The 24,274-nt window shown below is 43.1% G+C and overlaps 1 protein-coding gene across 1 annotated transcript in view; it reads right to left on the bottom strand.

Annotated features, from left to right (window-relative positions):
* Window positions 1–24,274, bottom strand: part of EARS2 (glutamyl-tRNA synthetase 2, mitochondrial) — a 37,066-nt gene that overhangs the window by 5,695 nt on the left and 7,097 nt on the right. Inside the window, exons 3-8 of the mRNA XM_069209668.1 lie at window positions 17,267–17,456; window positions 12,820–13,292; window positions 8,178–8,286; window positions 6,080–6,233; window positions 2,134–2,264; window positions 604–736 (exon numbers count right to left, since the gene is read on the bottom strand). Of these exons, the coding sequence (XP_069065769.1) occupies window positions 604–736; window positions 2,134–2,264; window positions 6,080–6,233; window positions 8,178–8,286; window positions 12,820–13,292; window positions 17,267–17,456 (1,190 nt within the window). The remainder of the gene's footprint in view (window positions 1–603; window positions 737–2,133; window positions 2,265–6,079; window positions 6,234–8,177; window positions 8,287–12,819; window positions 13,293–17,266; window positions 17,457–24,274) is intronic.

The raw sequence follows: 24,274 nt of genomic DNA, 5'->3' as shown, positions 1-24,274 counted from the left end.
CTTTCCAAGTCTGGCACGTTTGCTATGCTAGATCAAACTGAAGTGCTTTGAAAGTCAAGATATCCCAGACGGTAGTAAGGCATTCAGAGGGCAAGATTTGCTCAAAAAAAAATTGTGTGGTAAGATTACCGGTTGCTTCTCCTTATTACCGGTTGCTTCTCCTTTGTGCGTAGAATTAATCTTTGAAATCCAACATTTCAAAGGATTTCTAATTAACTGTTCACAATGGTGAATGATCATGCTCCTGTATTTGGTGGAGCCCAGATGCTACTATTCACTTTCGTAACAGAGTGGCAGATATTAGGTCTATCTGTAATAGGTTTTGAAATAGCAAAGAACGGTCCCCCCTTTTGATTTTTACTTATTATAGGTATAAACAAATGCATTATAGGAACATCAGTAACTTACATTGGTAGCCTTAGTTGATGGAGAATACAGATGGCAGAACAAACGGGAAGCAGAAATGAGAACTTGACACGTGCCCCTCCCACCCCCCACTGCCCTTCCACTACCACAATTTCAGCACCTTTGGAATTATACCCCCCCCCCCCCCCCCAATAATGCTCACTTGCTGGAAGTGCCCATTCACCATTCTTATTGTACCTGCTGTCCACTCAGTGCTAGCCGTAGAAGTTTCATGGTCTCGCTGTACTTCGTCTGCACCTGTCCCTGCAGGCCCTTCAGTTGAGTGTTCAGTGAATCTGTGGTCAGTTCTGTGGAGCCCACCTGGAGCATCCTTAAAAAGAAAGATTGCATTTTTCACTATCTTAAAAGTGCCTGGGAGACCACAACATGCAAATGGATGGATGGAGGTGGGGGTAGGAAGGATAAAAACAGTTACTGGTAAAGGGAGGGAATGAAGAAGAGAGGGAAAGGAATGAGCCCCAAAAATCAGATGACCAGAATTTTAGTACCAAAAAAGTAACATGCCACAGAAATAGAAGCAAGACTACAGTTTCACACTAAATAGGGCAAACAGAGAAACTGAAGTTGGAGTATTCAACAGTTTTAAAAAAGGGAATATAATTAATCTCAGAGAGCCCAAGTTTTGTATTTTGTCTGGTAATAATGCAGTATAAAATGAATGCATATGTGATACGCTGTCAAATATGTAGCCTAACTTTATTACAGAAATTGTGCTTCCCTTTTGGAATTGTGCCTGGATACCACAGTGCGCCCGACCCACAAGGTATTTTTACAAGCGAGTATGAAGCAGCGAGCAGATGATATCCTAGGCTCGTTCCGATAGTGTGAGAACGTCACGGATAATAAAGAAGCTTTTTAACAGGCTTTCATGGCCCCCTCAAAACAAAACCCAGGAAAGATATTTACTAATTAACCACTAATAACCCAGCAAACTGGCAACTCCTGGTCAATCTATCTGCAGCTTATGGCTTCTTAGCAGATCTAAGGTCAATAATTGACATCTCAAAATTATACTTTCTCATAGAAAAAGCAAAACTGAAAGCCTAAGTAATCGCATGCAAGGGCCCTACTAACATTTGTGGCGAAAGTGCACGGAATAAGTCCAAGAGAAATGCAGCCACAACAGAACTATTACAGATGTCTCCTCTTACAGCCACCCCTGATAACACCACTGAACATCTGCAATTGGAGCTTGCTGGGCTCCTGCACATATACATTAATCAGGTACAGGGTGTGGGTTTAGCTACTAACAGCCTTGGTAAGCCAGTACCAGGATTTCTAAACCTTTACTACTTCAAGTGGATAAAGCCCACTTCATGTCTGTTGAAGGTTCAGGAACAACCAACCAACCAAGACAGGATTAAGGTAAAGTATAAAGGAAGCTGGTGGATGTGGGGTATGAAAAACCCTTAGAGAGCAAGTGGACTGGAGGTAACATACACAGGAATCAGTGGGAGAAGTGATGGACAGTCTGAGAGAGGAAGAAGATCGACGGAGTGGACAGGAAACTAAAATGCCCACTGGCAGGATAGAAAGGGTGGACTATGTGGATGGGAACATACTTTGTCAGAATTGAACATCCACCTCTCACTCCTCAGCTCAGTGAGCACAAAACCCTGTCTGTATGGCATGTGAAATACCTCACACCTAAACATGCAGAACTGTCCAAAGCAAATAAGCTTCCATACGCACTGCAGGTATACTCACCCCATTACTAGCCCTGTGATCTTGTCTATCTCCATTGAGATCGTCTCCAGCTGCTCTCTGGAAACCGAGGGGCGCACCCAGAGGTACGAATAGGAGGGAGACACCAGGTCTATCAAGCGAGTTATGTGGCCCTGAAGAAAAAGCAGACAATTTTACTCTTCTAGGAAGCAAGGCCTGTTATGTGCTGATGAATTAATAATTAGTACAAGAACACCACATAGTCTATAAGTGTGACTAAACATATATAGGGCCTCATTACAAGTGTGGCGGTCTATAGACTGCCACACTCGCAGTGGCGGCGGTCCGACCACCACATTACAACGCTGGCGGTGACAGAGGTCCTAATCCGCCAGGGCAGCACTGAGGATTACGACCTTGTTCTCTGCCAGCGGTTTCAAGGCAGTAGCACTGCCATGAAAAGCCTGGCTGAGAACAGGTGCAGGAGCCACAGGGGGGGCTCTTGCACTTGGCATGGGCAGTGCAGGGCCCCCCCTGGCCCGCACCATCGCAATGTTCAGTGTCAGGTTCACCATGCAGGCGACAGCATAGCTGCCGGCTTGATTACGAGCCGGACACAATGCTGTAGCCTGCTTCCTGCTAGGCCAGGAGGCAGAAACTTAGGTTTCCGCCCACCGACCTAGCAGGAAACCCATAATAGCTCCGGAGGGGAGGTCGTTGGGTTGGCGGCGGCCACCCTGTCGGGAGTTTGGCGGATGGATTTTTCCATCCGCCAAACTCATAATCAACCCGTTAGTGTGTATTGCAAGCATGATCATTAATGATCATCATGGGCTAAACTATATCTATGGCATTAAGTACAAAAAAAGGGCTACCTATACCCGTTTTTCGTTAGGGGGTGAAATATTACAGGCTATAAAGACATTTCATTTTCATACTGTCTGACCGGAAAATACCTAAAACCATAATATTTGAGTGATTTAGCAATTGCTTTGGTGGGTGCACTGTTAGAAGAACTAGACGGCTCTAATTATCAACCTATTTCTCTCTTACTATTTGATGCAAGGATTATGCAAAACTGACATTTCAACAGCTTCACTCTTCTGTGGGTGCTTTGCCCATTTTAGGCAGGCTTTAGTTATAGTCACAGTACAATCAGTAGTTATGTCATTTTTGGATGATTTGCGTATGATGCGTCCTCTTGTAGCCTTTGGCACTAGTGATAAGGCTATTCTATTGGACACAATCAAAATGTTTTGGCTTCCAATAACCAGTCATTAGGTGTTACAGTGGTTACATGACAAATACTTTCCACTTGGCCTTATCCTAATCGGTCTGTATTGAAGGGGGGTGGGGAGATGGGGGAGGGGAGAGTGGGCAGGCAGGACGGAGTCCACAATTTTCTACATTATCCCTGATGCTTTTATACCTTTCTGTGGCCCCTCTGGCGTGAGTGTTAATGGTTATTGGATTCCATTTTTATACAGACATGAACAAGACATAAATGTTATTTTAATTCCATCCTAAGACTGGACATTATTTGCTTCAAAGACTCTTCTTTTTGTAAGGTGTTGTTTGGCACGTAACTTTTTTTTAGAAGGAATTAATATAAAACTGAGGCATTGGTCACTAGATATTATATAGAGAAATGACAACCATCTGTGAGGTCTACCAGTATCTGCTCTGGTCCCGCCCTTTGCAAAGGCGGTTAAATATTGAGGGGATTCTGCTAAACTCCAATTGCACCTTAACACCACAGAACAACAAGGTAACATGTACCTGGTTCTGGCAGCAATATATCCTTAGGAACATTATATTCAATCCATCGGATCTAAGCTTGCAATTGATTACTACTTATATGCAATCACGGTTAGATTATGCCGGCTGCCGCTATTTGGCTTTAGAGAAAAAAAAAAACACCAGGGGATAGCAGGTAACTCAGCAACTCTGACTGTCTTTAAATCCATGCTCATGGTCCACAGGATTGTTCACAACGGTGCCACTAAACTGCAAGCCAAAAAAATTCAGAGTGTATACTTTTACACTTAATCTTCATTCTAATGGCAAATTTTTGCTTTCTGTTCCTAGAAAACAGTGAACTTATTTTGGCGGATGAGCATTTCCCTTTGCCACCGCAGAGGAATGAAAGCTGCTGCATGTTGAAATGCGAAGGCAAGCTTCATGTTTTCGCTCTTTTAAAATTGACTATTTTATTCAAGACTGCTTTTGACACTAAGAGGACCTGTGCGGAAACGAGTTATCTAATGCCAAGAAGCTCCAGCATTAGCATCTTCTACTTATAACCTAAACAAAAAATAAAATGCAGGATTTTATGTTGTGAACGTATTTTACTTGTACAGGTTTTATGGAATGTATCACAGTGGAGGCCATAACCATTTCTTTTGAATGGGAATACACTGTTTGACAAATGCCCGAGAACTCCAGCCTTACCATGTGTTGAAAAGGCAGAGCAAAAACCAGCTATGAATCTCTTCTAGAATTTTGGTCTGGAGAGAAAAACAAAAATGGTGCTAGTGACAAATAATAGAACCAAATCTGGTTTCTATAGGGTGCAGGTTTACATTTGCTGGCTTAGTTGCACTTGGTGGATATGGTGTCTCAGAAATGTTGTTTACGTTTCCATTTCACTTGCCAACTTTTTTTGTCTTGCTTTGATTTCTTCCACTGGCCGGAGACTATACGATTGTTAGATCCCTCTAACTGGCAACCACTGGGTGAATAAGTCAGTATGAACACATCCAGACCCTATTTCTTTATTATTCCTTGTCCATCCTGTGCGATTTTCTGTCTCGTATCCTTAAGAAAAATGTCTACAGAGCAGTGTCGATGAAGACTGTTAAGGACTGTCTTATGAAACGTACCACGCTCACAGTCTCATCATAATGACACATGCAATGCATCTCTTGCTGTCTGGAGTTCTCAGCTAAGGGCAGCATAGCACCCAGCACTTTATCCACAGACCACTAACCAGCATACATCCCCCATCAATACAACAATCACCATCTGATTCTCGGTGAAACACATTCTGCACTGCTCCACAATCCAGACATCATACACCGTACATTCAACTTGAACACACACTTCAGCACAAAAACATGGATCACACGGACATCAGCATACATTTTACCTCATCTGCTCAGGCTATAATATCGAAACGAACAACCACAATTGCAGCCTGGCCTTCAGAAATGAACCTGGACTGCATCATGAAGGTGTAAAGTCCATTGGGTTCACCCTTCAGACATTTATGCCCTAAACCAGAACTGCTCCCTACCACCGCTCATTCCTGAAACAGTGAAACTTTTGCTACTTCAGAGTTCTGAACCACAATCCAAGCCTTAGTCCTGTCTCATGCGGATGGATACAACACTCTCTCTTAATGCCCTCCTTGGCATTGCACTGATCCACACAAACGCATCCTACAAGCTTCCAGCACGTCTCAATGCTTGATAAACACTGACCACATACCCCAAATACTAAAGGAACTGCATCAGCTGCTGCTTCAACTGCACATCACTTTTTAAGACCAGCTTCATAACGTACAATGACACCATAAATGCCATCCCTGCATAACTGCCTATGAAAATAATCACCTGATCTAGACAGTGACAAACCAGAAGCAGAGACATCCCCACACTGCAAATATATATACATATTTTTTTAAACAGATTGCAAGGCAAGACTTTTCCAATGACACATCTAGATGCTGAACAACAACCCCATTAATATCAGAACTGCTCCTACTCTTCAGAATTCGGAAAGCAACTAATGACACAGTTCTTCAGAGATCACCTTCCTAAATTTAGGAAACCACTTCCCCTTGAACACTATGACATTTCATAAATAACCATGACTGATATCAGGATTTATAACCCCTGTTCATCGCTTGGCTGCTTTCCAGCTAGGTTGGCACTTTCCAAACAGCATTACAATGTACACAAATACAACTCCCCTCCACAGTCCATACCTTCCTGAGAAGCAGGATACGTTCAATGTAATCCGTCTCCAACACCTCTCTGTCTGTAATGCGGTCATCGTAGGCCTTTTCCACTTCGGTCCTTAGTACTGAGCACAGCTCTAAGCGTAGGCTGGGATTAGCTATCCGGCGACTCAAATGAATTCTAAGGACATCAAAAAAAAGAACATTGGCAGTTTCTTCTACATACAATCAGCAGCAAAGATGGTCTGTACAAGAGGACCCCCCCCCCTTGTAAGAAGGTTAAACATCAGAATTCAGGGATTTTCACTGCCATCAAACACCACGCTCTAAGAGCTAAGAGGATTGGTTCAGAATGTGCCCTAGAGAGAAAAGTTCAAACACTAACACTTATCATTTGAAAGACCTTAATGACAAAACAAACAACCACCGAGCAAGGAGGGCATGAAAAAGTCATCTACTGCATGAACACTTCTAGAGCATTTCAGTGGAATACACAGGCATTCACATGCCAAGAGAAGACGGGAACATGTCAACGTTTGTCTACAGCGGGCAATCAAATGCTACGGGAAAATATTTGTGGCCAATGTGGTTAATCTTAAAGCTGAAGATTAGATACCAGGCAATTACAATTAGGCTGATTCAATCTAACTCCTGCATTAGCTACTGCAGGACTGGAAGGCCTTGCTTGGGAAACAGCATGACCTTTACTGACTCCACTTTATTTATTGCGGCATCAGACTATCATGAACACACATCATGAATATGCAACCAAGGTATCATCCTGAAAATGCTTGTGTGTGCTCGGTGCCAGTGGCAGGAGACATACCTTAGAACCCAGCAACTTTAGGTCTGGGTTTGGCCCGCTCATTACCCAATCCTTTTCAATCAGCCAAATCACAACCACAACTACAAAATTATTGGGCTTCTAAAAACACTGGTGATCTCTTCTGGAAATGAGAAACTTCCAATGGCAACATCCTCACGTTAGGTGCCTTCCACACTTTAAACACATTTTATGGAGAGAGAACGCAAAAGGTGGGCCGCAAGAAAACAGTGAGATAAAGAAACCCACCCACAATTGCTTCCAGACAAACACCTTCATAACAGTGAAGCACAGACCATATACATATATATATATATATATATATATATATATATATCACTTTTATGTCCACTTGCCAAAATGTGCCTTCTTTTTATTTTTTTATTTGTATTCTACTTGTTACTGGTGGTATGCAAACACTCAACCCTTTGCGTGAATTTTATCGACAGCTAATAGAGCTTTCTCACCATTTCATAGGGTGGGCGTCTCATTTTTCCAACATCCAAAAAACCTCTTGGTATAATATTTTGTAAGTGGAGACTAAAACACCACCTTTTTTCTCAAACTGTGAATAATTCTGCTCCTCTTGGACATATTCTGGATTGCTCTGAATACTGCTTTCAAAGAAGTAATTTAGTACAGTCAGAGCCACGCTTGGACTGGCAAGTGAGACAATTTTATGATATCCTCTGGTAAAGGAAACCGGACAGGTTTTTATGGGGGCCGAGTGTTATTTTTATACAAGGCAAGATGCAGAAACACTAAAATAAAAAGGAAAGTGGTGCATGGTGTTAGAGGTTACTCTAAGAATACATTTTCAGTAATTAAACCAAATTCCCCCATCTTCAGGGTTTGAGATTCTTTATTATTTAAAAAATATCTGATGGTGTTCGGCTTGGACTTAGTATTTGACTCTCACCACAGCAGTACATTTGTTTAGAAAAAAATGAGAGTAAATATATAAACTGATTAGTCAATGCCTTAACTTCTCCAAAATAACTTGTACTTGTCTGGTCAAAATACTAACCAAAAGGGGGGAAAAAAAGGATTTGATAACTCTTGCATATATGTCACATGAGAGGAACACTGTGTCTCGAAGGTCTGGCTCATAATGGCAGGCACTCTCTTGGGGTTCATACGTAAAAATATTGCCAGCTGTGCCAAAGGAGTACTCGATCTTATCTATGGAACTGGATGATAATCACCCAGGGGGACACAGCCCTGACCTGGCTAGAAAAGACAAGAGTGTAAGGGAGCAATTAAGTGGGTTAAGCATCACACAGCCACACTTGTTTCACAGACCTGTTAAATTCTGGCAGCTTCTCAAGATCCAGAAGAGCAGAGTGGCTCATAATTCTGTTCACATCAAATTGATGGATGAGCTTCTCTAATGTTCGACCCATCTGGTTCTCTGTGAAGAAAAGAAGCTTTATTTACACATGGATATACAGCCTCCCGCCACCTCCCAAACCACTCCTTTTAAAGATCTCTGGGGGAAATGCTCACTTCACTCTCTTCCCCACGCGCCACTTGCACTAGCAGCTGAAGATTTAGAAGGTGTGTTTTGGAAATGGTTTCTGGCTTGTGCTGTAGACTTATCATAAATGTTTAATCATGTAACCCAATCTGAATTGAGACAACAATGAGTAGCACTCAGTGAGCTGTAGGGGAAACATATACTCAGCACCACAAGTGAGTTAGCATGCTGCCACACCAGGCGTTACGATCATTCGCTTGAGTCAGCAACACAATTAATGTCCTGGAATAACAACTCGAAGCACCAATATCATGCTTAAAAACTGAAAGCCCAAAGCAGTTCCCTGGACCTCAAACTAAAAACAGCCTAACACAATGCCATCAAGCAAAGGGACCGACAGTCCAAAGCAGTGCCCTCAAGCAGCTGGGGCGAGAGCACACAAACTAACATTACTACTCCCCTGCATCGCAAAGGTATGTGAAATGTTTTTAACCACGCAATCATCCTTCTACCCAATGTTGCGTAACCTTCAGTGGCTTGAAGTCCTGGATCTGTCCATAAGGAGGAACACAATCCTCTCTAGTGGAAATCTATCAAGAGGAGTTCTCTCGCATCAGACATGTGCAGCGATATTTCCTAATTTATTAATGTCCATTCAGCACTCCATACCACAGAACAAAACTTTTGGTATGGTACCATTACGTCGGCAGCCTTACATCAGGAGATATTACATTCAGACTTTACATCGCAAGGTAGGTTTTCCTACCTTTAGAACAGAAATCTTTTACATCACTGTTAAGTCATTAAATTAATTTTTAAACATATCTGAAAATATGAGAAATTAAATGCAACTGTTAAAAATAATTTAAAGCTTAAAGAAGTTAATATTAATCAAACATTTACAAAGTAATGTAAAAATAAATTTTAAGATAATTCGATAATTAAGATGTTAATTAAATGTAATTGGTAAAATAATGTGAAATTAAAGTTAATATTAATTTAAAAGTAAAATAATACAATTAATTGTAAAGTAAATGTTCAACATAAATTAATTTGAAAATCTGTAATTGGATATGCAAACTTTAAAAAAATAACTGACAAGATTCACTAAACCTTTTAATTTCAACATTAAAATAAACATATTTTAAATAAATAAATACATACACACACGTACATATTTATACACATACATACATATATATTACCTAGTGGCAGTCACCAGTAAGAAGTTATAGTTAGGACCTAGTTTTCATAAGAAAAGTGTTTTATTGTTTTGCCAATACGTTTGGCGCCGTTCGACAAATCTTCATTACATTTTTAAAATTAATACAATAGTCAGTTCAGCTACTGTGCTGAACGTTTCGGGGTGATCTGTCAAGCAAGGGCTGAGATAAAAGGGCTGAGGGCTCCAAAAAGTCTTGTCCCTATGCATTTTTCTAATACGTTCTTCAGACACGACTACAGCCTGAACCACTGAACCGCTGAACGGAATTACAGCAAATTTGGCAGGAAGCTCCATCTTGGAGCGCAGCTTATGCCTTTAGTTATTTGGTGTAAATATGTTTAGTAGTTTTGGAGTTATTAAAGAAAAAAGAAATATAGATACCTGGGTGGCACCTAAGCACAGATCTATAGTGTGATCTGATTGGCTGGCAGCACTTCAACCAGGAGTGCTGACAGCCACCTTGGGACCAATATACACGATAGCACCCACTGAAATGCACTGTAGAACATATAAAGGGTGATAGATTTAAGATATAATATAAATCCTTTGTTGGTGGTACCACACTCATTTTAGGAATGTGGTGTGTTCTTTGGTAATTGTACCCTGTGAAAGAGCCTTCTGCTGGGATTTCATGAATCATATTGAGAGAAAACTGTTTTCTCATTATTTTCCCATGGAGGCTATGGAAGGTGCTCCACGATATAAAATGAGAGCATACGTTCTTTAAATTCACACTATCTTCCTCAGCCATATGAGAATGAAGTCTGACATTTTCAGTAAAACGTACTTCCAACCGGAGCAGCCTGTCAGTCGATTCCCTTGTGTTCTACTACAGCCTCCCAGAGTGCTCTAAAGAACTAGAGTGCTAAAAGTCTTACTTATGACAAAAAAGTATTGCACACCTGGAGCCATCTTGATTGAATCAAACTGGTAAAATTAAAAACATTTAATTTAGAAAGGAACACAATGATGGGATTCAGAGTTGACCGAGAGGAGGAGTCACTCAATCCCCAGACTCTTAAAAAGACTTCTTCGAAAAAAAACAACTTGTAACACTCCAAGCCCAACACTAGATGGCGGAATAATGCATAGCATGTGTATCTGCAGCTACACATGCCATTGAACACACACACACACACACACATATATATATATATCTATATATCTCTACACACACACACAAGACCATATTATTAATACATATATTAAACCGACTAGAACATATTAGATACATATACACAGTAAATCAACATACGGCTTCAACATTAAGAGGAAGTGCATAGTAAAAGCGTTAAAGAGTTTAGTCAACAATGCAGGGAAGTTCAGAAAATGAAAAAAATTCATTGTCAGCAGTACTGACTATGTTGTATGTGTAAGTCCTCGTAACAAAAGAAAGATATATAGAGAGTATGAATCAATGATTCATTCTGTTAGAAAGAGAATACTGGAGCACATGAGGTCCATTCACAATGATAAACACTATCCTGTAGCATGCTATTTTTAAGAACACGAAGGGATAAGTGAGTATCGAAGATATTTTGGGATAAATAATGGGACTAGGAACATCACAGATGTCAACAGAGTTGTGTTTGTGACATTTAGAATGAAGATAAATTAACAACTTAGACATGGAGCCAGATGTACAAAGCATTTACGAGGTTCGAATGGGCCATCTCTGACTTCAAAAATGTTTTTTTAATTTACAAAACAAATTGGGGGGCAATATGATGTGATGAGATTTGTGGATGAGAATGCACTGCATGAATTTCACTCCACTATGTAGCTCAGTATGATAATGTCTTGCTCCACCTCCTCATACAAATACTTTGAAAGTGGCTAATAAGGTATGTAGGGCTTTAGCAAAAGCCTAGGTAACAAAATCAAACTCCTAGACTGACACCACAATGGAATCACATTTAGCTCCTGGCCCAACAAAATAATTCCGTGCCCCTGAGCTCCTGGTAAGGTGGTGCAAAGCACTACCATTAAGTTGTTGGCTCTTCAGAACAAAACCCGATCTATGTATGCCTTGTCTAACATCTCTGAGGACTAGCATCAAGATCCAAGTCCAGCAAGGTATAAAAATACCATTAATACACACAGCCAGCCGGGCTCAACAATAACAAGCTCCGGCTCTGGCTGAGACTGAGATATTCCAAAGTACCAAAGCTAGCATCATACAAAAATATTATAAATTCCCAACGATTATGGAGCATAGCCATATCAAAGGTCCAAGGAGTTAAAAATACACATTACTAACATGTCATTAGTTCTGTAAAAGACATTACAAGTGAACCCTTGGTTTGCAGGGCATGGGAGTGATTTAAAGTGTCCTCAGCCCAGAGCACCGCCATTGACCCACCAGTACAGCAGCCCAGAGCACTACTAGTGAGCCCTTCACTTGAAAGGCTGCTACCAAATCACTGTCTTGCAATAGACTCCAGCACCATCAACCCTAGGCTGTGAAGCACACAGCACTGTTACCAAGATCCTGGCTTTTATTGAAGAGCACTAACATAGATGTCATTATCATTTAGCTATCAAGTCAGGAACACTCTGCGCTACAGATGGGACCAGTGAACTGAAGCATACAGTAATACAACCCATCATCAGGCTCCATTGCACACAATGTCCCAAAGACTAGAAAAGGCAGTACTATCATTCAGCAAAGGGCTTCAGAATATGTCCTACATGACACTGTAAAAGGCACTGCCATCAAACTACAAAACAAAACATTGTGCCAATGGGTCAATGTGGACTTAGGAGGAACACTAAACTATCAACAGACCTTTTTAAGATCAAGTACATTCATGATCTGGGGGCTCTAGAATGAATTACCTAAGGAAATTTGTGACTGAAACAATTGTTGACTTTTAGGAAAAGTATACAACCTTAGCATTTTAACAAGGCTTTTCTGAAATGTGAACAAATTAATTGACAATAACTTAGGGCCTGATTACGATATTGGTGGATGGGATACTCCGCCACAAACGTGATGGATTTCCCGTCTGCCTTATTACAAGTTCCATAGAATATACTGGAACTTGTAATCAAGATCGTAATCAGCCTCTTAGTTGCTGCACTATGCTGTTGTTGTTATGTCAAGCACTGATACACAAGCTGAGATTGGCACTGTACAAATGTGCTTATGTCAATAAATAAAATAAATCATGGGGGCCTTCAGCACTGCCAACCACAGTCACAGGTCAACCCTTCTGCGCACATCTTAGCACTTCTAGTACCTGTGAATCCAGAGCCAGAGTTTGTAATGATGTCAATTAATGCTTCAGGCAGGTAACAGCTTTTGACAAAGTGTTCCAAGAAAATGTCCCCCTGTCGCTTAGACAGTTTGCTGCCATCTTTATTTAAGAGTAGTGGAAGGTGGGCATACTCAGGAGGCTGCCAGTCGAACGCCTTGTACAGGAGAAGATGCTTTGAGGTGGAGACCAACCACTCTGTCCCACGCAAGACATGGCTAATGCCCATGGTGTGGTCATCCACCACATTTGCCAAATGATAGGTGGGAAAACCATCGCCCTTCAGAATGACAGGGTCACCCTCGACAACAGCCACTTCATGCTTAGTCCAACCAAAGACAAGATCCTGGAAGGGCTCAACACCCTCTTCCAGCCGAAATCGGGTGGCATAAGGTAATCCTTGGGCTAACTTCTCCTGCACCTGTGAAGGGGTCAAGTGTCTGCAGCGGTTGTCATACCTGTGTAGAAGAGTAAAGAAGGAGGTTAGCACAAAATACAGCATGTGCAGCAGTGCAGAGGCATAATATGACCTTTATGGTCATATTTGCAAACAATGACCATATCCTAGCCTGCTGCAGAGATATTAAACGATGGTTATAACACAATGGCCACATCAGTGTATGCAACTAAAATGAGATGCAACGTAACAAAGAACGGCATTGCAAGAGGAGCACTTGCATGATACATCAGAATTGAGCACACAATGATGTGATAGGCGATCATTAAAAACAGGTCACATTATAGTGTAACAGGAGTGACGTGACACAAAAAGAATATTACCAGCGAGGTTTGGTCACTCACTTGTAGCAAAGCATAACAAATTCAGGAGAGTTAATATGCAAGCATTACATTCATTGCAACCTTAGAGCTCATCAGGGAAATGATGGTGTTCAGTTAGCACATAGCAAACACATTGCAACATGGACTAAAGGAGAGTAGACTGTTAGCACTTAGGTTACATAGCAGCCTGCACAATGGAGAGCATGTGACATAGCACAAGGTAAGAAGTTTGTGCGCTTTACAGCTTATACAACAAAGGAGAGCAAGGGGAAGAAAGATGTCACTACAGATGTTGTATGCATACTGGCCACACAGTAGAGCCATGATGAAACAGCAACTTTATTACATCACAAAATGGTCCCACTGAAGCCTGTGCAGTAGAGACAAGATAAAAGGGAATCTTAGACTCTGCAATCATTCAACTCTTCTACTTACACTGCTGACTTACAAAGCTGCCTAGTGTGATGAATGGACACTTGTCACTGCATTCTCGCTACACAGCATTACCTCACTGCACCTGCTTCTGTTCCAGGTTTTAAATGCATTATGACTTCTAACCTGAGAGAGACTCAGTGATTCAGGAGAATAGGGACTGGTAACCCTGCACCCAGACACTAAGCCATCCACTCCCCTTGTGCTTCCAGTCCACTGCACAAAGATACACAAACTGTTTGTTAGAAATAATAACTGTGCCACTTTTAGGTGATATAATAATTGCTTACAGCGCATCCCCCCACCCCCTCCCCAACAGGTCAGGGCCTAGTGCGGAGAATGTGCTCAACATCATAAATAATTTGATTCTCAGCACCTAAGCCATTCACACACCAATTTGTTATTGCCACTTTATGAGGATGGGGCTGGGTTGCCTCCAAGGAGACAAAGCATTGGTCCAGGAGACCTTGGAAAAGGATGTCAAGGTAGAAGAAGAACAACAACTTAAGCAAACACAAACTAGGGTGGGTTGTGCAAAAGTGTAAGTAATCAAAGAGAAAATGAGCATGTTGATAGTTAAAAGATAAGAAAAGGCCTTCACACAAATGTTCTATGAAAAGAGGAATAAAGCACACATACTGTTGGCTATCAGCCTGAAGTAGAAGCGAAACAGGGCACACAAGGTCTAATAGATGGGGTGGCACTTTACGGGAACTGTACACCCCAGGAGAGGAACTGGAAATGGATAAGACCGCTTTCTAAACAGGTTGCTATTCCCACCTTGACAGCAGAACAGCTGGAGGCACTCTCAGCACCAGTCACAGAGGATGATGTCCACACAGCCATACACAGTCTGAAATTATTCACAATACCAAGCTGTGATTTAACATGTGGTTAACTCCACAACACCCTTGCCTCTCATGTCACCACTATTATCACAAAATATCCAATCAACAGCAGATTGTGTTTTTAAATGCATTAAACATGATATACATGAAAACTCTGCCTTTGCGACTACCTTTTTGCCAGGCATGATATATATGCAGACCAGGCACATTTTGTTAAGGGCAGGTGGACATTTGACAACATCAAGGGGACTGATCACCATCCTAAGAAACCTTCCAACAGGGTGAGCTACTTGTTTTTAGTGAAGGTGATGAGGTGTTTAGAATAGGAGAAATGTGTATCAAGATGGTGATGAGTTTATATATGGAAACCCAATGCCAGGATCTCAGTGAACAGAGTATCCTAAAGCAGCTTCTAAATTTACAGAGGCGTAAGACACAGGTGGTTGGTGCCCCCTCTCATACTCATTTAACAAAGAGATCCTGGGGTGATGGTACATAGGCAGCAGAGATTTTGGGTAGGACTTTTGGCAGGACCAATCACTTTTTTGCTAATGAGATCCTACTGGATGAAGATGTTGCAGGTGGTCTCGCCTGTGCTGAACCTACTGCAGACATTTGGTGAAGTGTCAGCATAGATAGTGAACTCTGACAAGTCAAGTCTCCTGTCGATATGTCTAGAGAAATAGACCAGAGAGATTTTGGGGAACTCCATTCCCTTTGGAGTGGGGGCAGAGAAGAAATTTAAATATTTGGGGGCATAACTTACACCCTATATTTGTGAACTTCATGAGACCAAAATATCAACCATGTTAGAGATTGATTTGAACAGCTGGAAGCACCTTTGTGTCTCACGTCTAGGGGGGATAGTGGCAATTAAAATGTCCAGAATACCTAGGCTCTTGTATCCTTTTCAAGCACTCCCAATCTGAATACAGAATGCTATGTTCCAGTCAATTCAAAAGGCCATGTTAGACTTTGATAGCAGAGACAACTTGCCAGGTTGGAGAGGAGGATGGCAACAGTATTCAGATGTAGGCAAGGCCTAGGTTTCACAGTAGTAAAACATTATTACATTGCAACGCTACTCTGAATTATAAGGGAATGTTCATTAAGATACTTAGACAATTTACAAACCCATGTTAGGAAGGACCTTGTAGGAAATGGTATTGCCACCTGAAGAGCCCTGGGCCAAAACAACTGACTTGCATACAAATAACTAGCACACTGCTGGAGATATGGGACTCACCAGCCATTAAGAATTGGTTAACCACTTTCCCATCACCATTGCTGACACAATAACAGTGAGTTCACATCAGGTCTAGAGGGGGGAAATTTTTACAGCATGAAAAGACCAGGAATGTAGGGTCTTCATTGATCTCTTTTAAATTTGGGCCATAAGGACAAAAGAAATGTGTTGGCACAGGACAAATTGGTGGCACACAGCGAATCCTCAACTAATGTAATGATGGGGTGGTTCATGATGTCAAACAAGGTGCACCAGAAGTTCCCCGAGTGTGAGGGAATGCTAGATGGGATACAGAGGGGAGGGAGACTGCATATATCTGGTGGGACTGTGCTTGGATGCAAGCCTTTTGGATAAAAGAGATGGCAGATATAAACGCCATCAGGGGTGACCCAATAACAGAGACCCATCAAAGACAGCCTTCAACTGGAGATCAGGATTGAGTAAGGCACCGACTTCGAGGAGATGGAAATTCAAGTTTCAATGGTTGGTATATGCCAAAATGGTAACTGCAGGTTTTTGGAAATAAGTGATGGTGCCAGCAGTCTTTAACTGGCTAAAAAAAACTGTGGGTAATAATGGCAATGAAAAGAATTTCAAACCATTTAAAAATTTACAAGAATAGTTTTTTGACAGTGTGGAAACCTCAGCTGGACAACATGGGACTAGAAGCCTTATGCCCACCCAGGCACCGGCCATTATCTCTCATTCATTGGGTTTCATATTCCTGCTGACAAAAAATTAGAACTAGCCAAATTGACGCTTACAGAAATACACATGTAAATGAGTAGGGCATACATACTCAGAGGAAAGGAAGTAAAATACTGGAATCTCTGGGAAGGGTGAATAGACGTGAGATGGGTTATAAAGACTGCACTGTTTTTTTTGTACTTTACAGTTGCTGTGTTTTAGTAATAAGATAATCCGTTCAAGGTAATGGGCAAAACATGTGAAGTTCCTCGCAATTCAAGATGTTGGTGAACATATGGAATGTTTAAGTGAAAATGCTAGCACAACGGAATTAACACAGAAATATAATTTAAGATTTTGTAAATTGGTGCAGATAGACAAAATACAAGCATCAGTCAAGTCTTTGCTACCACACTTACAACACCCTGACCCACTGTACCGTGGGGTCTGTCGGCTCCGGAGGGCTTCCCGTTTCAGCAGTTCCAGACGCTGAGGGGTGCAGAAGCAGTGATAGGCATGGCCGCTCTTCAAAAGTGAATTGGCTGCCTCCTGGTAGAGCTGAAGGCGCTGTGACTGTTGGTATGGTCCGTGAGGGCCACCTTGGCGAGGGCTTTCATCTGGTGGGATTCCTACAGAAATAAACATTCAGTGTACCCAGAAACATAGCAACCTTCATGGTATCAGACACCCAGGAGACAAGTCTTTGCTTTTTAGACAAAACTACTGCTTTGGAACTTCCAGTTTCACGTTTCCAATTCTAACACAAGTAGTTGCTTCTCAGACAAAAGCACTGTATTAAAAACTTCTAGTTTCACACTTCACATTCTAAGTCTGGATTATAATGACTAGAAGTCAAGTGCACTGCTGATCAAAAACTCAGGAATAGATCACAGAATCGCAAAATATGAGTCCTACAAGCAACTATGCATAAAGTACCATTATAAACAAACATCACAAAGGAAGCTACTGAAAATCTCTCTATTAACAATTCTGAAATTCATGTGCACTTTAAAATACCTTCAAAATGTTGTGTAAAGAAGGTTAAAAAATAATAAACAGACCACAGTAATTTAGACATGCTCTTATTACACTAGGTTTTATTCCATGTCTACAGTGCAGTCTTCTGTAAATTTCCTCAAGTATAATTGCAAGAGGTGATGAGCGCAAAGTCAAGTTAGAGTCGTGGTGCTTCCTCACTTGGCTAAATTGCATTGTCAGAGGCAGAACACATTGGTCCCCATTCAATTGAGATTGGATCTGTAACTGCGATTCAAATGCGAATGGTGCAGTCATAGCATACTTTTTCCTCTGCACAGAGGTGAAACCAGGTGGAACTTGTAACTAATATGAGGAATACACAGCACATCAAGAGCCCTTGAAAAGGGCGATAATGTACAATATTGCTACCTTATCCCCAACTCCAAGGTACAAAACTTGGAAAAGTCCAGTAATAATGCACCTGGAAAATACTACACCCAGTACTACTGGAATTTACTGGGTTTGATGTTACATCTCAAAATAACTGGAAATTTCTTGCTTCAGTTCACTTATCAGCCAAAACCCGACAGTGCCTAACAAGTGATTTAGTTAGACGAGGGTGGTGTGCTATACCCTCATAAAACAGTGTGATATGTCATAGGAGCTGAATAAACACACAGCACTTTACAAATTACTGCCTTATCTGTGAGAACAGTGTTAAACTGAGCTTTAAATCAAAGTAAAATATTGAAAATGCCTATTTGCATTCATTAAACCTGCCCATTTATGCTGAACAAGTCGTTCCGAAAACGGCTTAAAAATGATTGGCACTATTAAATATTTCAATTATGTCAAATTAATTTTCAGAGGTTAAGGTTTGGATTACAATTCAGTCAGCACTACTGTGCGCTGAACCCTCATTCTTTAATTCAGCTTAAGGGCTCATTTACAGTTGAGCAATGACCATCATCATTTCACCACTGAGCAGAAAAATAAGGCACAATAAGAATGTTAGCAAAAGCGTTTGCGTACTTTTAACAACAGAATTACCATCAAGTATCTGTTAGAGCTTTTGCATTTTGTTTTTGGTCAGAATGCATTACTTATGTGGTAATAACGTATTACAGAACAATTTTACAACTAAACTGTGAATGTGTCAAAACAGTGAAATAAGCAATAACTGAAGTAGCGTATGTTTTTTGTTACAACAAGCCTTGCACTTACATGAGTCTAAAAACTGATTTCTGCAATGAACACCAATGCCAAAGTGGCCTGATGTTTCCAAAACAATTGCTAAATATGATACATTTGTAGTGCTTAAATGTGTATTATTTTGAAACATATAAAACTGTATTCAGTGCTCAGATGATGTGTTTGGCTAGTAGTAATTCAACTGTAGCATTAAAAACAAATCTCAGTGGTGGATTCTTTCCTTGGCATATGTAATTATACAAATACTTTCCAACGTAATATATAAGGTGGCTCTATGGACTTATGTACTTATTACCTAAATCTGCAAAACCTGTAGGCCACAAGATGGAATTCTGCTAAGGGATTTAACATCTCACCCGTCTAATATTGATAGCAGTGCATATCACTAGTTTGGCTACTAGCAACATCACTTACTTATGGAGCTTTGACAAAGAGTTGAGTTAGTGGTCGAGTCGAGTAATTCAATGAAGGAACAATTTCAGAGGCCCGAGCATGGGCTAGGGGAGTGCATACCATGCTGGATCACGTAGCCACCAGAGCTGGGCCCCTGCTACTCAAAGCACGTCAATGCCTAGCTGACCCAACGACCACACATAGAGCCCACCCAGCAACACCATTCATCAGCAAACGTTACAATCATAGATAGAAAAACACAACAATGGTGTCCGCACATCCCCCCCCACAGCGCCATAGCCTCCGAGGCCTCAGCGTTCCTGTGTGTATTACGCATATGCACTTCCACTGCCACCCCCCATTCAAGGAGATCCCTCTGCCATGATGCCTCCCTGGGGACCCCGACCACTCATCCAGCATATGGCCACTCGTCTCTTGGCTAACACCAAAACTAGCTGGGTCATTTTATGATGCATCTGTCGACCCCTAGTCTAGGTAGCACTCCCAGAAGGCAAGCCTTTGGGGTCAAGGGTATCGCTATGCCAGTCCCTTCTGTTATCCTCTGTACCACCTGTTCCCAGTACCCCTGAACCTCTCCGCATGCCCCGGCTAGGGGCAAAAACCTGGCGCCTAACTGTCCACATCTCGCGCACTTTGCCTCCCTATCAGGAGTTATTCGATTAAGACACTTGGGGGTCACATATGCGCGGTGCAAAACGTTAAAGTGGAGCAACTTAAATCTGTTATTACAGGACACTTTCTTCACCAACATACACGCTTGTGCCCAACCCGCATCTGCTATCGGTTCCTCCAACTCCCTCGCCCACGCAGCACATGCCACACACTGGGGTAGCACCTGATCACTTCTGACATCTTTATAGAACAATTAAATGAGGTGTGCCCCCTCTCCCCATCGGAGCAAGCCTCCCAGCACTTGGGATGGCTTTGAGGGAGCCGGCAATCTAACCCATCCCTCCCACCCCACACTTTCCAACTTGGCATACTGCAGAAACTGGCCAGGCCCCACCCCAAATGTTTCCTAAGCCTCTGAGAATGCGATGAATACCTCCCCGGGGTAAAGATCCCCGCCAGTCTGGCAGCCACCTGTCCTCCAACATTACATAGACATATCAGCGATCACCCTGAACGGAGCATGATCACAGATGCGAAGCTCCCTCTCGAACGGTGCCGCACCCGACACTTCACTCACAGACGCCTCCCAGATTGCCGTGGTCTGCCTCACCAGATAAGGAGTCCCCTCCATTGACATTCCTCCTCTTATCAGTAATTGCACCTGGGAGGCACCACCCAACATGCCAAGGAACAACCTCTTTGCCCAATTATCTGATACTGTCAGCCATCGCACCGTGTGTTGTAAATGGGCCTCATAATAGTAATGCTGCACATCAGGCAGGGCGAGACCACCATCCTCCATGTCCCGTTTAAGAACCGGCAATGCCACCCTACTACGACGACCGGCCCAGACCAGGGAGGTAAGCAAACTAACTGCCGGAAAAAGGAGGAACGGATCAGAAACATGGCATTCTGAATCAGGTAAAGGCAACGCGGAAGAATAACCATCTTCGCCACAGCCGCCCTACCCATCACGACAAGGGGAGTCTACTCTAAAATGTCACCGACCCCTCGAGATTTGTCATAACCTTATCCTCGTTGAGGCTTCTATATGTTTCCTCCTTATGGGCCACCCACATACCCAAGAATCGAAAACCTTCCAATTCCCAGCAGAGGCAAAGCTCAGGCAATCGATCAGCCGGAACCCCCACCACACCACCCATTGGAAACAGGAGTGTCTTCCCAACATTTACTCGGAGACCCGAGGCCACGCCAAGGGCCTCAAGGAGCCCCAGCAATACTGGTACCGCCCAGGAAGGGGTATGGACATACAGCAACGCGTCATCCGCGTATAGAGAGAGAGCATGAGTAGAATCACCAAGCCTAATACCCTATCTTTCCAGCTCCCTACGCAGCAAAATCGCCAGTGGCTCAATAGCAAGGGCGAATAGTAGTGGCGTGAGATGGCACCCTGTCTTGTACTCCTCCCCACCTCTGATAAGTCCCTCTCGATTCGAACCTTAACTAAAGGGCAGGTATACAAAAGGTGCACTCACCTAAAAAGACAGGACCAAAACCCATTCCCTTCAGCATAGCCGTAAGGTATGGCCACTACACTGTATCAAACGCTTTTCCAAGTTGAGTGATACTAATGCCAAGTGAGAGGCCCAGTCCATTGTTTCGTGTAATACATGAGTGAGTCTATGAATGTTAAGTGTGGTGCTATGGGCAGGCATGAAGCCACAATTATCTTCATGAACCAAGGTGTGAACTACTGTCGACAGCTGCGTTGCCAACAATTTGCACAATATTTTTACATCTGTATTGAGCATCGTAAGGAGCCTGTACGAAGACAGGTCAGTCGCATGCCTTCCAGGCTTGGGCAACAAACAGATAAAACCCCTCCCTCATGATACGCGGTAGTATTTTGCCCTCCCGAACCTCATTAAAAAACCTCCAACAATTTCCCTGCCAGTGTGGCAGAATAAGCTTGATAAAAGTCTGCAGGAAATCCATCCCCACCGGGGGCTCTGGATCTGCTGAGGGCCTTAATAGCTGCTTTCAGTTTCTCCACATCTAGCACACTGTCCAGTTCCTGCACAACTCAGGGGCCAACTAAGGCAGCCCAACTCCATCCAGGTAACCCCCAATCCACTCAGGCGGACCTGCCACCCTCAGCACTGTACACTCCATGAAGGTGCTCCACAAATACCTCCAGGACATCCTGTCAATCAGTTACAAAGCCCCCATTCAGTGTGCGGACCTGCAGGATAGAGGGGAGGTTGTGTTCCCATCTCAATATCCATGCAAGGAGCTCCCCGACTTGTCCCCCTCTCTATGAAATCGCTGACGATACGCCCTAGGCGTGCACCTGTCTAATGAGTCTCATGCCAACTGCACTTCGTGCTGCACTTGTAGCATATCCTGTCGCACTTCCTGCGATGTCTCCCCAGAGCTCTGCAGAACGGTCAGCCTGCGTTCCTGTGCCCCCAAGGTTGCCTCCAGTTGGTGCTGCATGTCACACAGACAGGCCCCTCACATGACAGCCTTAAGTGCCTCCCAGCCCAGTGCCTTGGTGGTCATAGACTGCCAATTAAACTCCAGATAATCCGTCCGCGCACTCGCAATAGCCTCTCATCATGCTGGATCTGCTAAAAGATACGGAGGCATGCGCCAACCGCGGACATGCTGAACATGTGGTCCCCACTGCAACACCAACAACACAGGCACGTGATCTGATAGGAACCGACACAAATGTGTTGCTTCCACCAAGGACTGCAGATCTATGCCACTCACTAATATACGATCCAGGCGACTATAAGTGTTATGCATCAATGAATGACATGTAAATTCCTGATCCTCTGGATGTAAATCCTGTCAGCTACACCTGAACCCCAAATCATGCATAACGGCTGCGAGCGAGGTCGAAATAAGCAGTTTAGTGCCCCGTCAGGGCGGGTGTCTCTCCGTCCGGCAATCCAGAACACAATTGAAGTCCCCTGCCCATATGATCGGTGTACCTATACAGCCCTACAATAACTCTCGTAAATGCATGAAGAATAATTTATCATCTATATTGGGTGCATACGTGTTAAGCAGTATAACCTCTTTACTATCTAGAATCCCCTGGACTAACACATAGGGAACCCTCCACATCTGCTTCACTATAGGTGTGTCTAAAGGGCACCCCAGGTGTGATCCAAATGGCAACCCCTCTTGCATAAAGAGTAAGTTGCAGAGTATAGCTGCCCCCTCCATTTCTTCCCCAACCACTGAACCTCCTTTCCCACTAAATGGGTCTCCTGTAGGTAAGCTATTTGTATTTATGATGGCAGAGGAATGAACGTACCCTATAAACGTTCAGAGGAGCCCTTCAAGCCCCGGACATTCCAGGTCAAGATGTTCGTGCGTTCTGCCATAATGATCTGCGATCCTCCCCCAGCCCGAGTGGGCCGTTTCACAGTCCTGAATCATCATCCTCCCATGCCCCTCCAAATATTAGGGATGTGTATGAATTCACACATGCACGGTATGAACACAGCCCCTTCTTACACCTAGGAGCAGAATGAAACAAGTCAAAACACTCAACACCTCCCTGCCTGGACAGGCAGCAAAACAAATGAAACAATAACCACTGCTCATCAATAAAATACCATGTTGTCAGGACCCACAGCCTAATACCCTCCCACTAAAACATGGCCTACCACTAATAGTGGCGAGAGGCTATCGCGCACCCCAAAACCATATAACTTTCCAACCATGACCATATGTTACAAGTCGAGGCATCCATAGCCCAACCAGCACCCCCTCCCCACCCCGGGGGAATCTGCGCTCCCCTCCCGGAGCTCCGTATCAGACAGAAGAGAACAGATGGAAGAAAAAAGGAAAGGAGGGAGAACAAGTCAAACATGGCGTGCACAATATATCCAGCAGTTGTACAGTCAAGTGCCAGTGTCTACAACCATCGCCCTATCCGCATCAGCCGTCTCCATGGACTAAGTTATCACATCCTGTTGTGTCAGTGCCATCGTTCCTGGATTTCGACCCTGGTCCGATTCGCCCCCTCTCTAGGTGACAACTCCAACTGTCCAGCAGCCTCCTGAGACCTCCATGTCGACCTAGTGCCATCGTCCTTCCTCCAGGGTCTCACTTCCCCACGAGGTACCTTGTTCTATATCTCCAGGCGTTTCCACACATCTTCTGGCATATCAAAGAAATGGGATTTGCCGCCATGAAAGACCTTTAGCCGGGCAGGATACAGCAGCATATAGCGTATGTTCAGCCCTCGCAG

Source organism: Pleurodeles waltl, chromosome 10 (assembly GCF_031143425.1).
Source record: "Pleurodeles waltl isolate 20211129_DDA chromosome 10, aPleWal1.hap1.20221129, whole genome shotgun sequence".
Taxonomy (NCBI): Eukaryota; Metazoa; Chordata; class Amphibia; order Caudata; family Salamandridae; genus Pleurodeles; species Pleurodeles waltl.
Note: the sequence above shows the minus strand (reverse complement) of the source record. Positions and strands in the feature narration are given on the sequence as shown.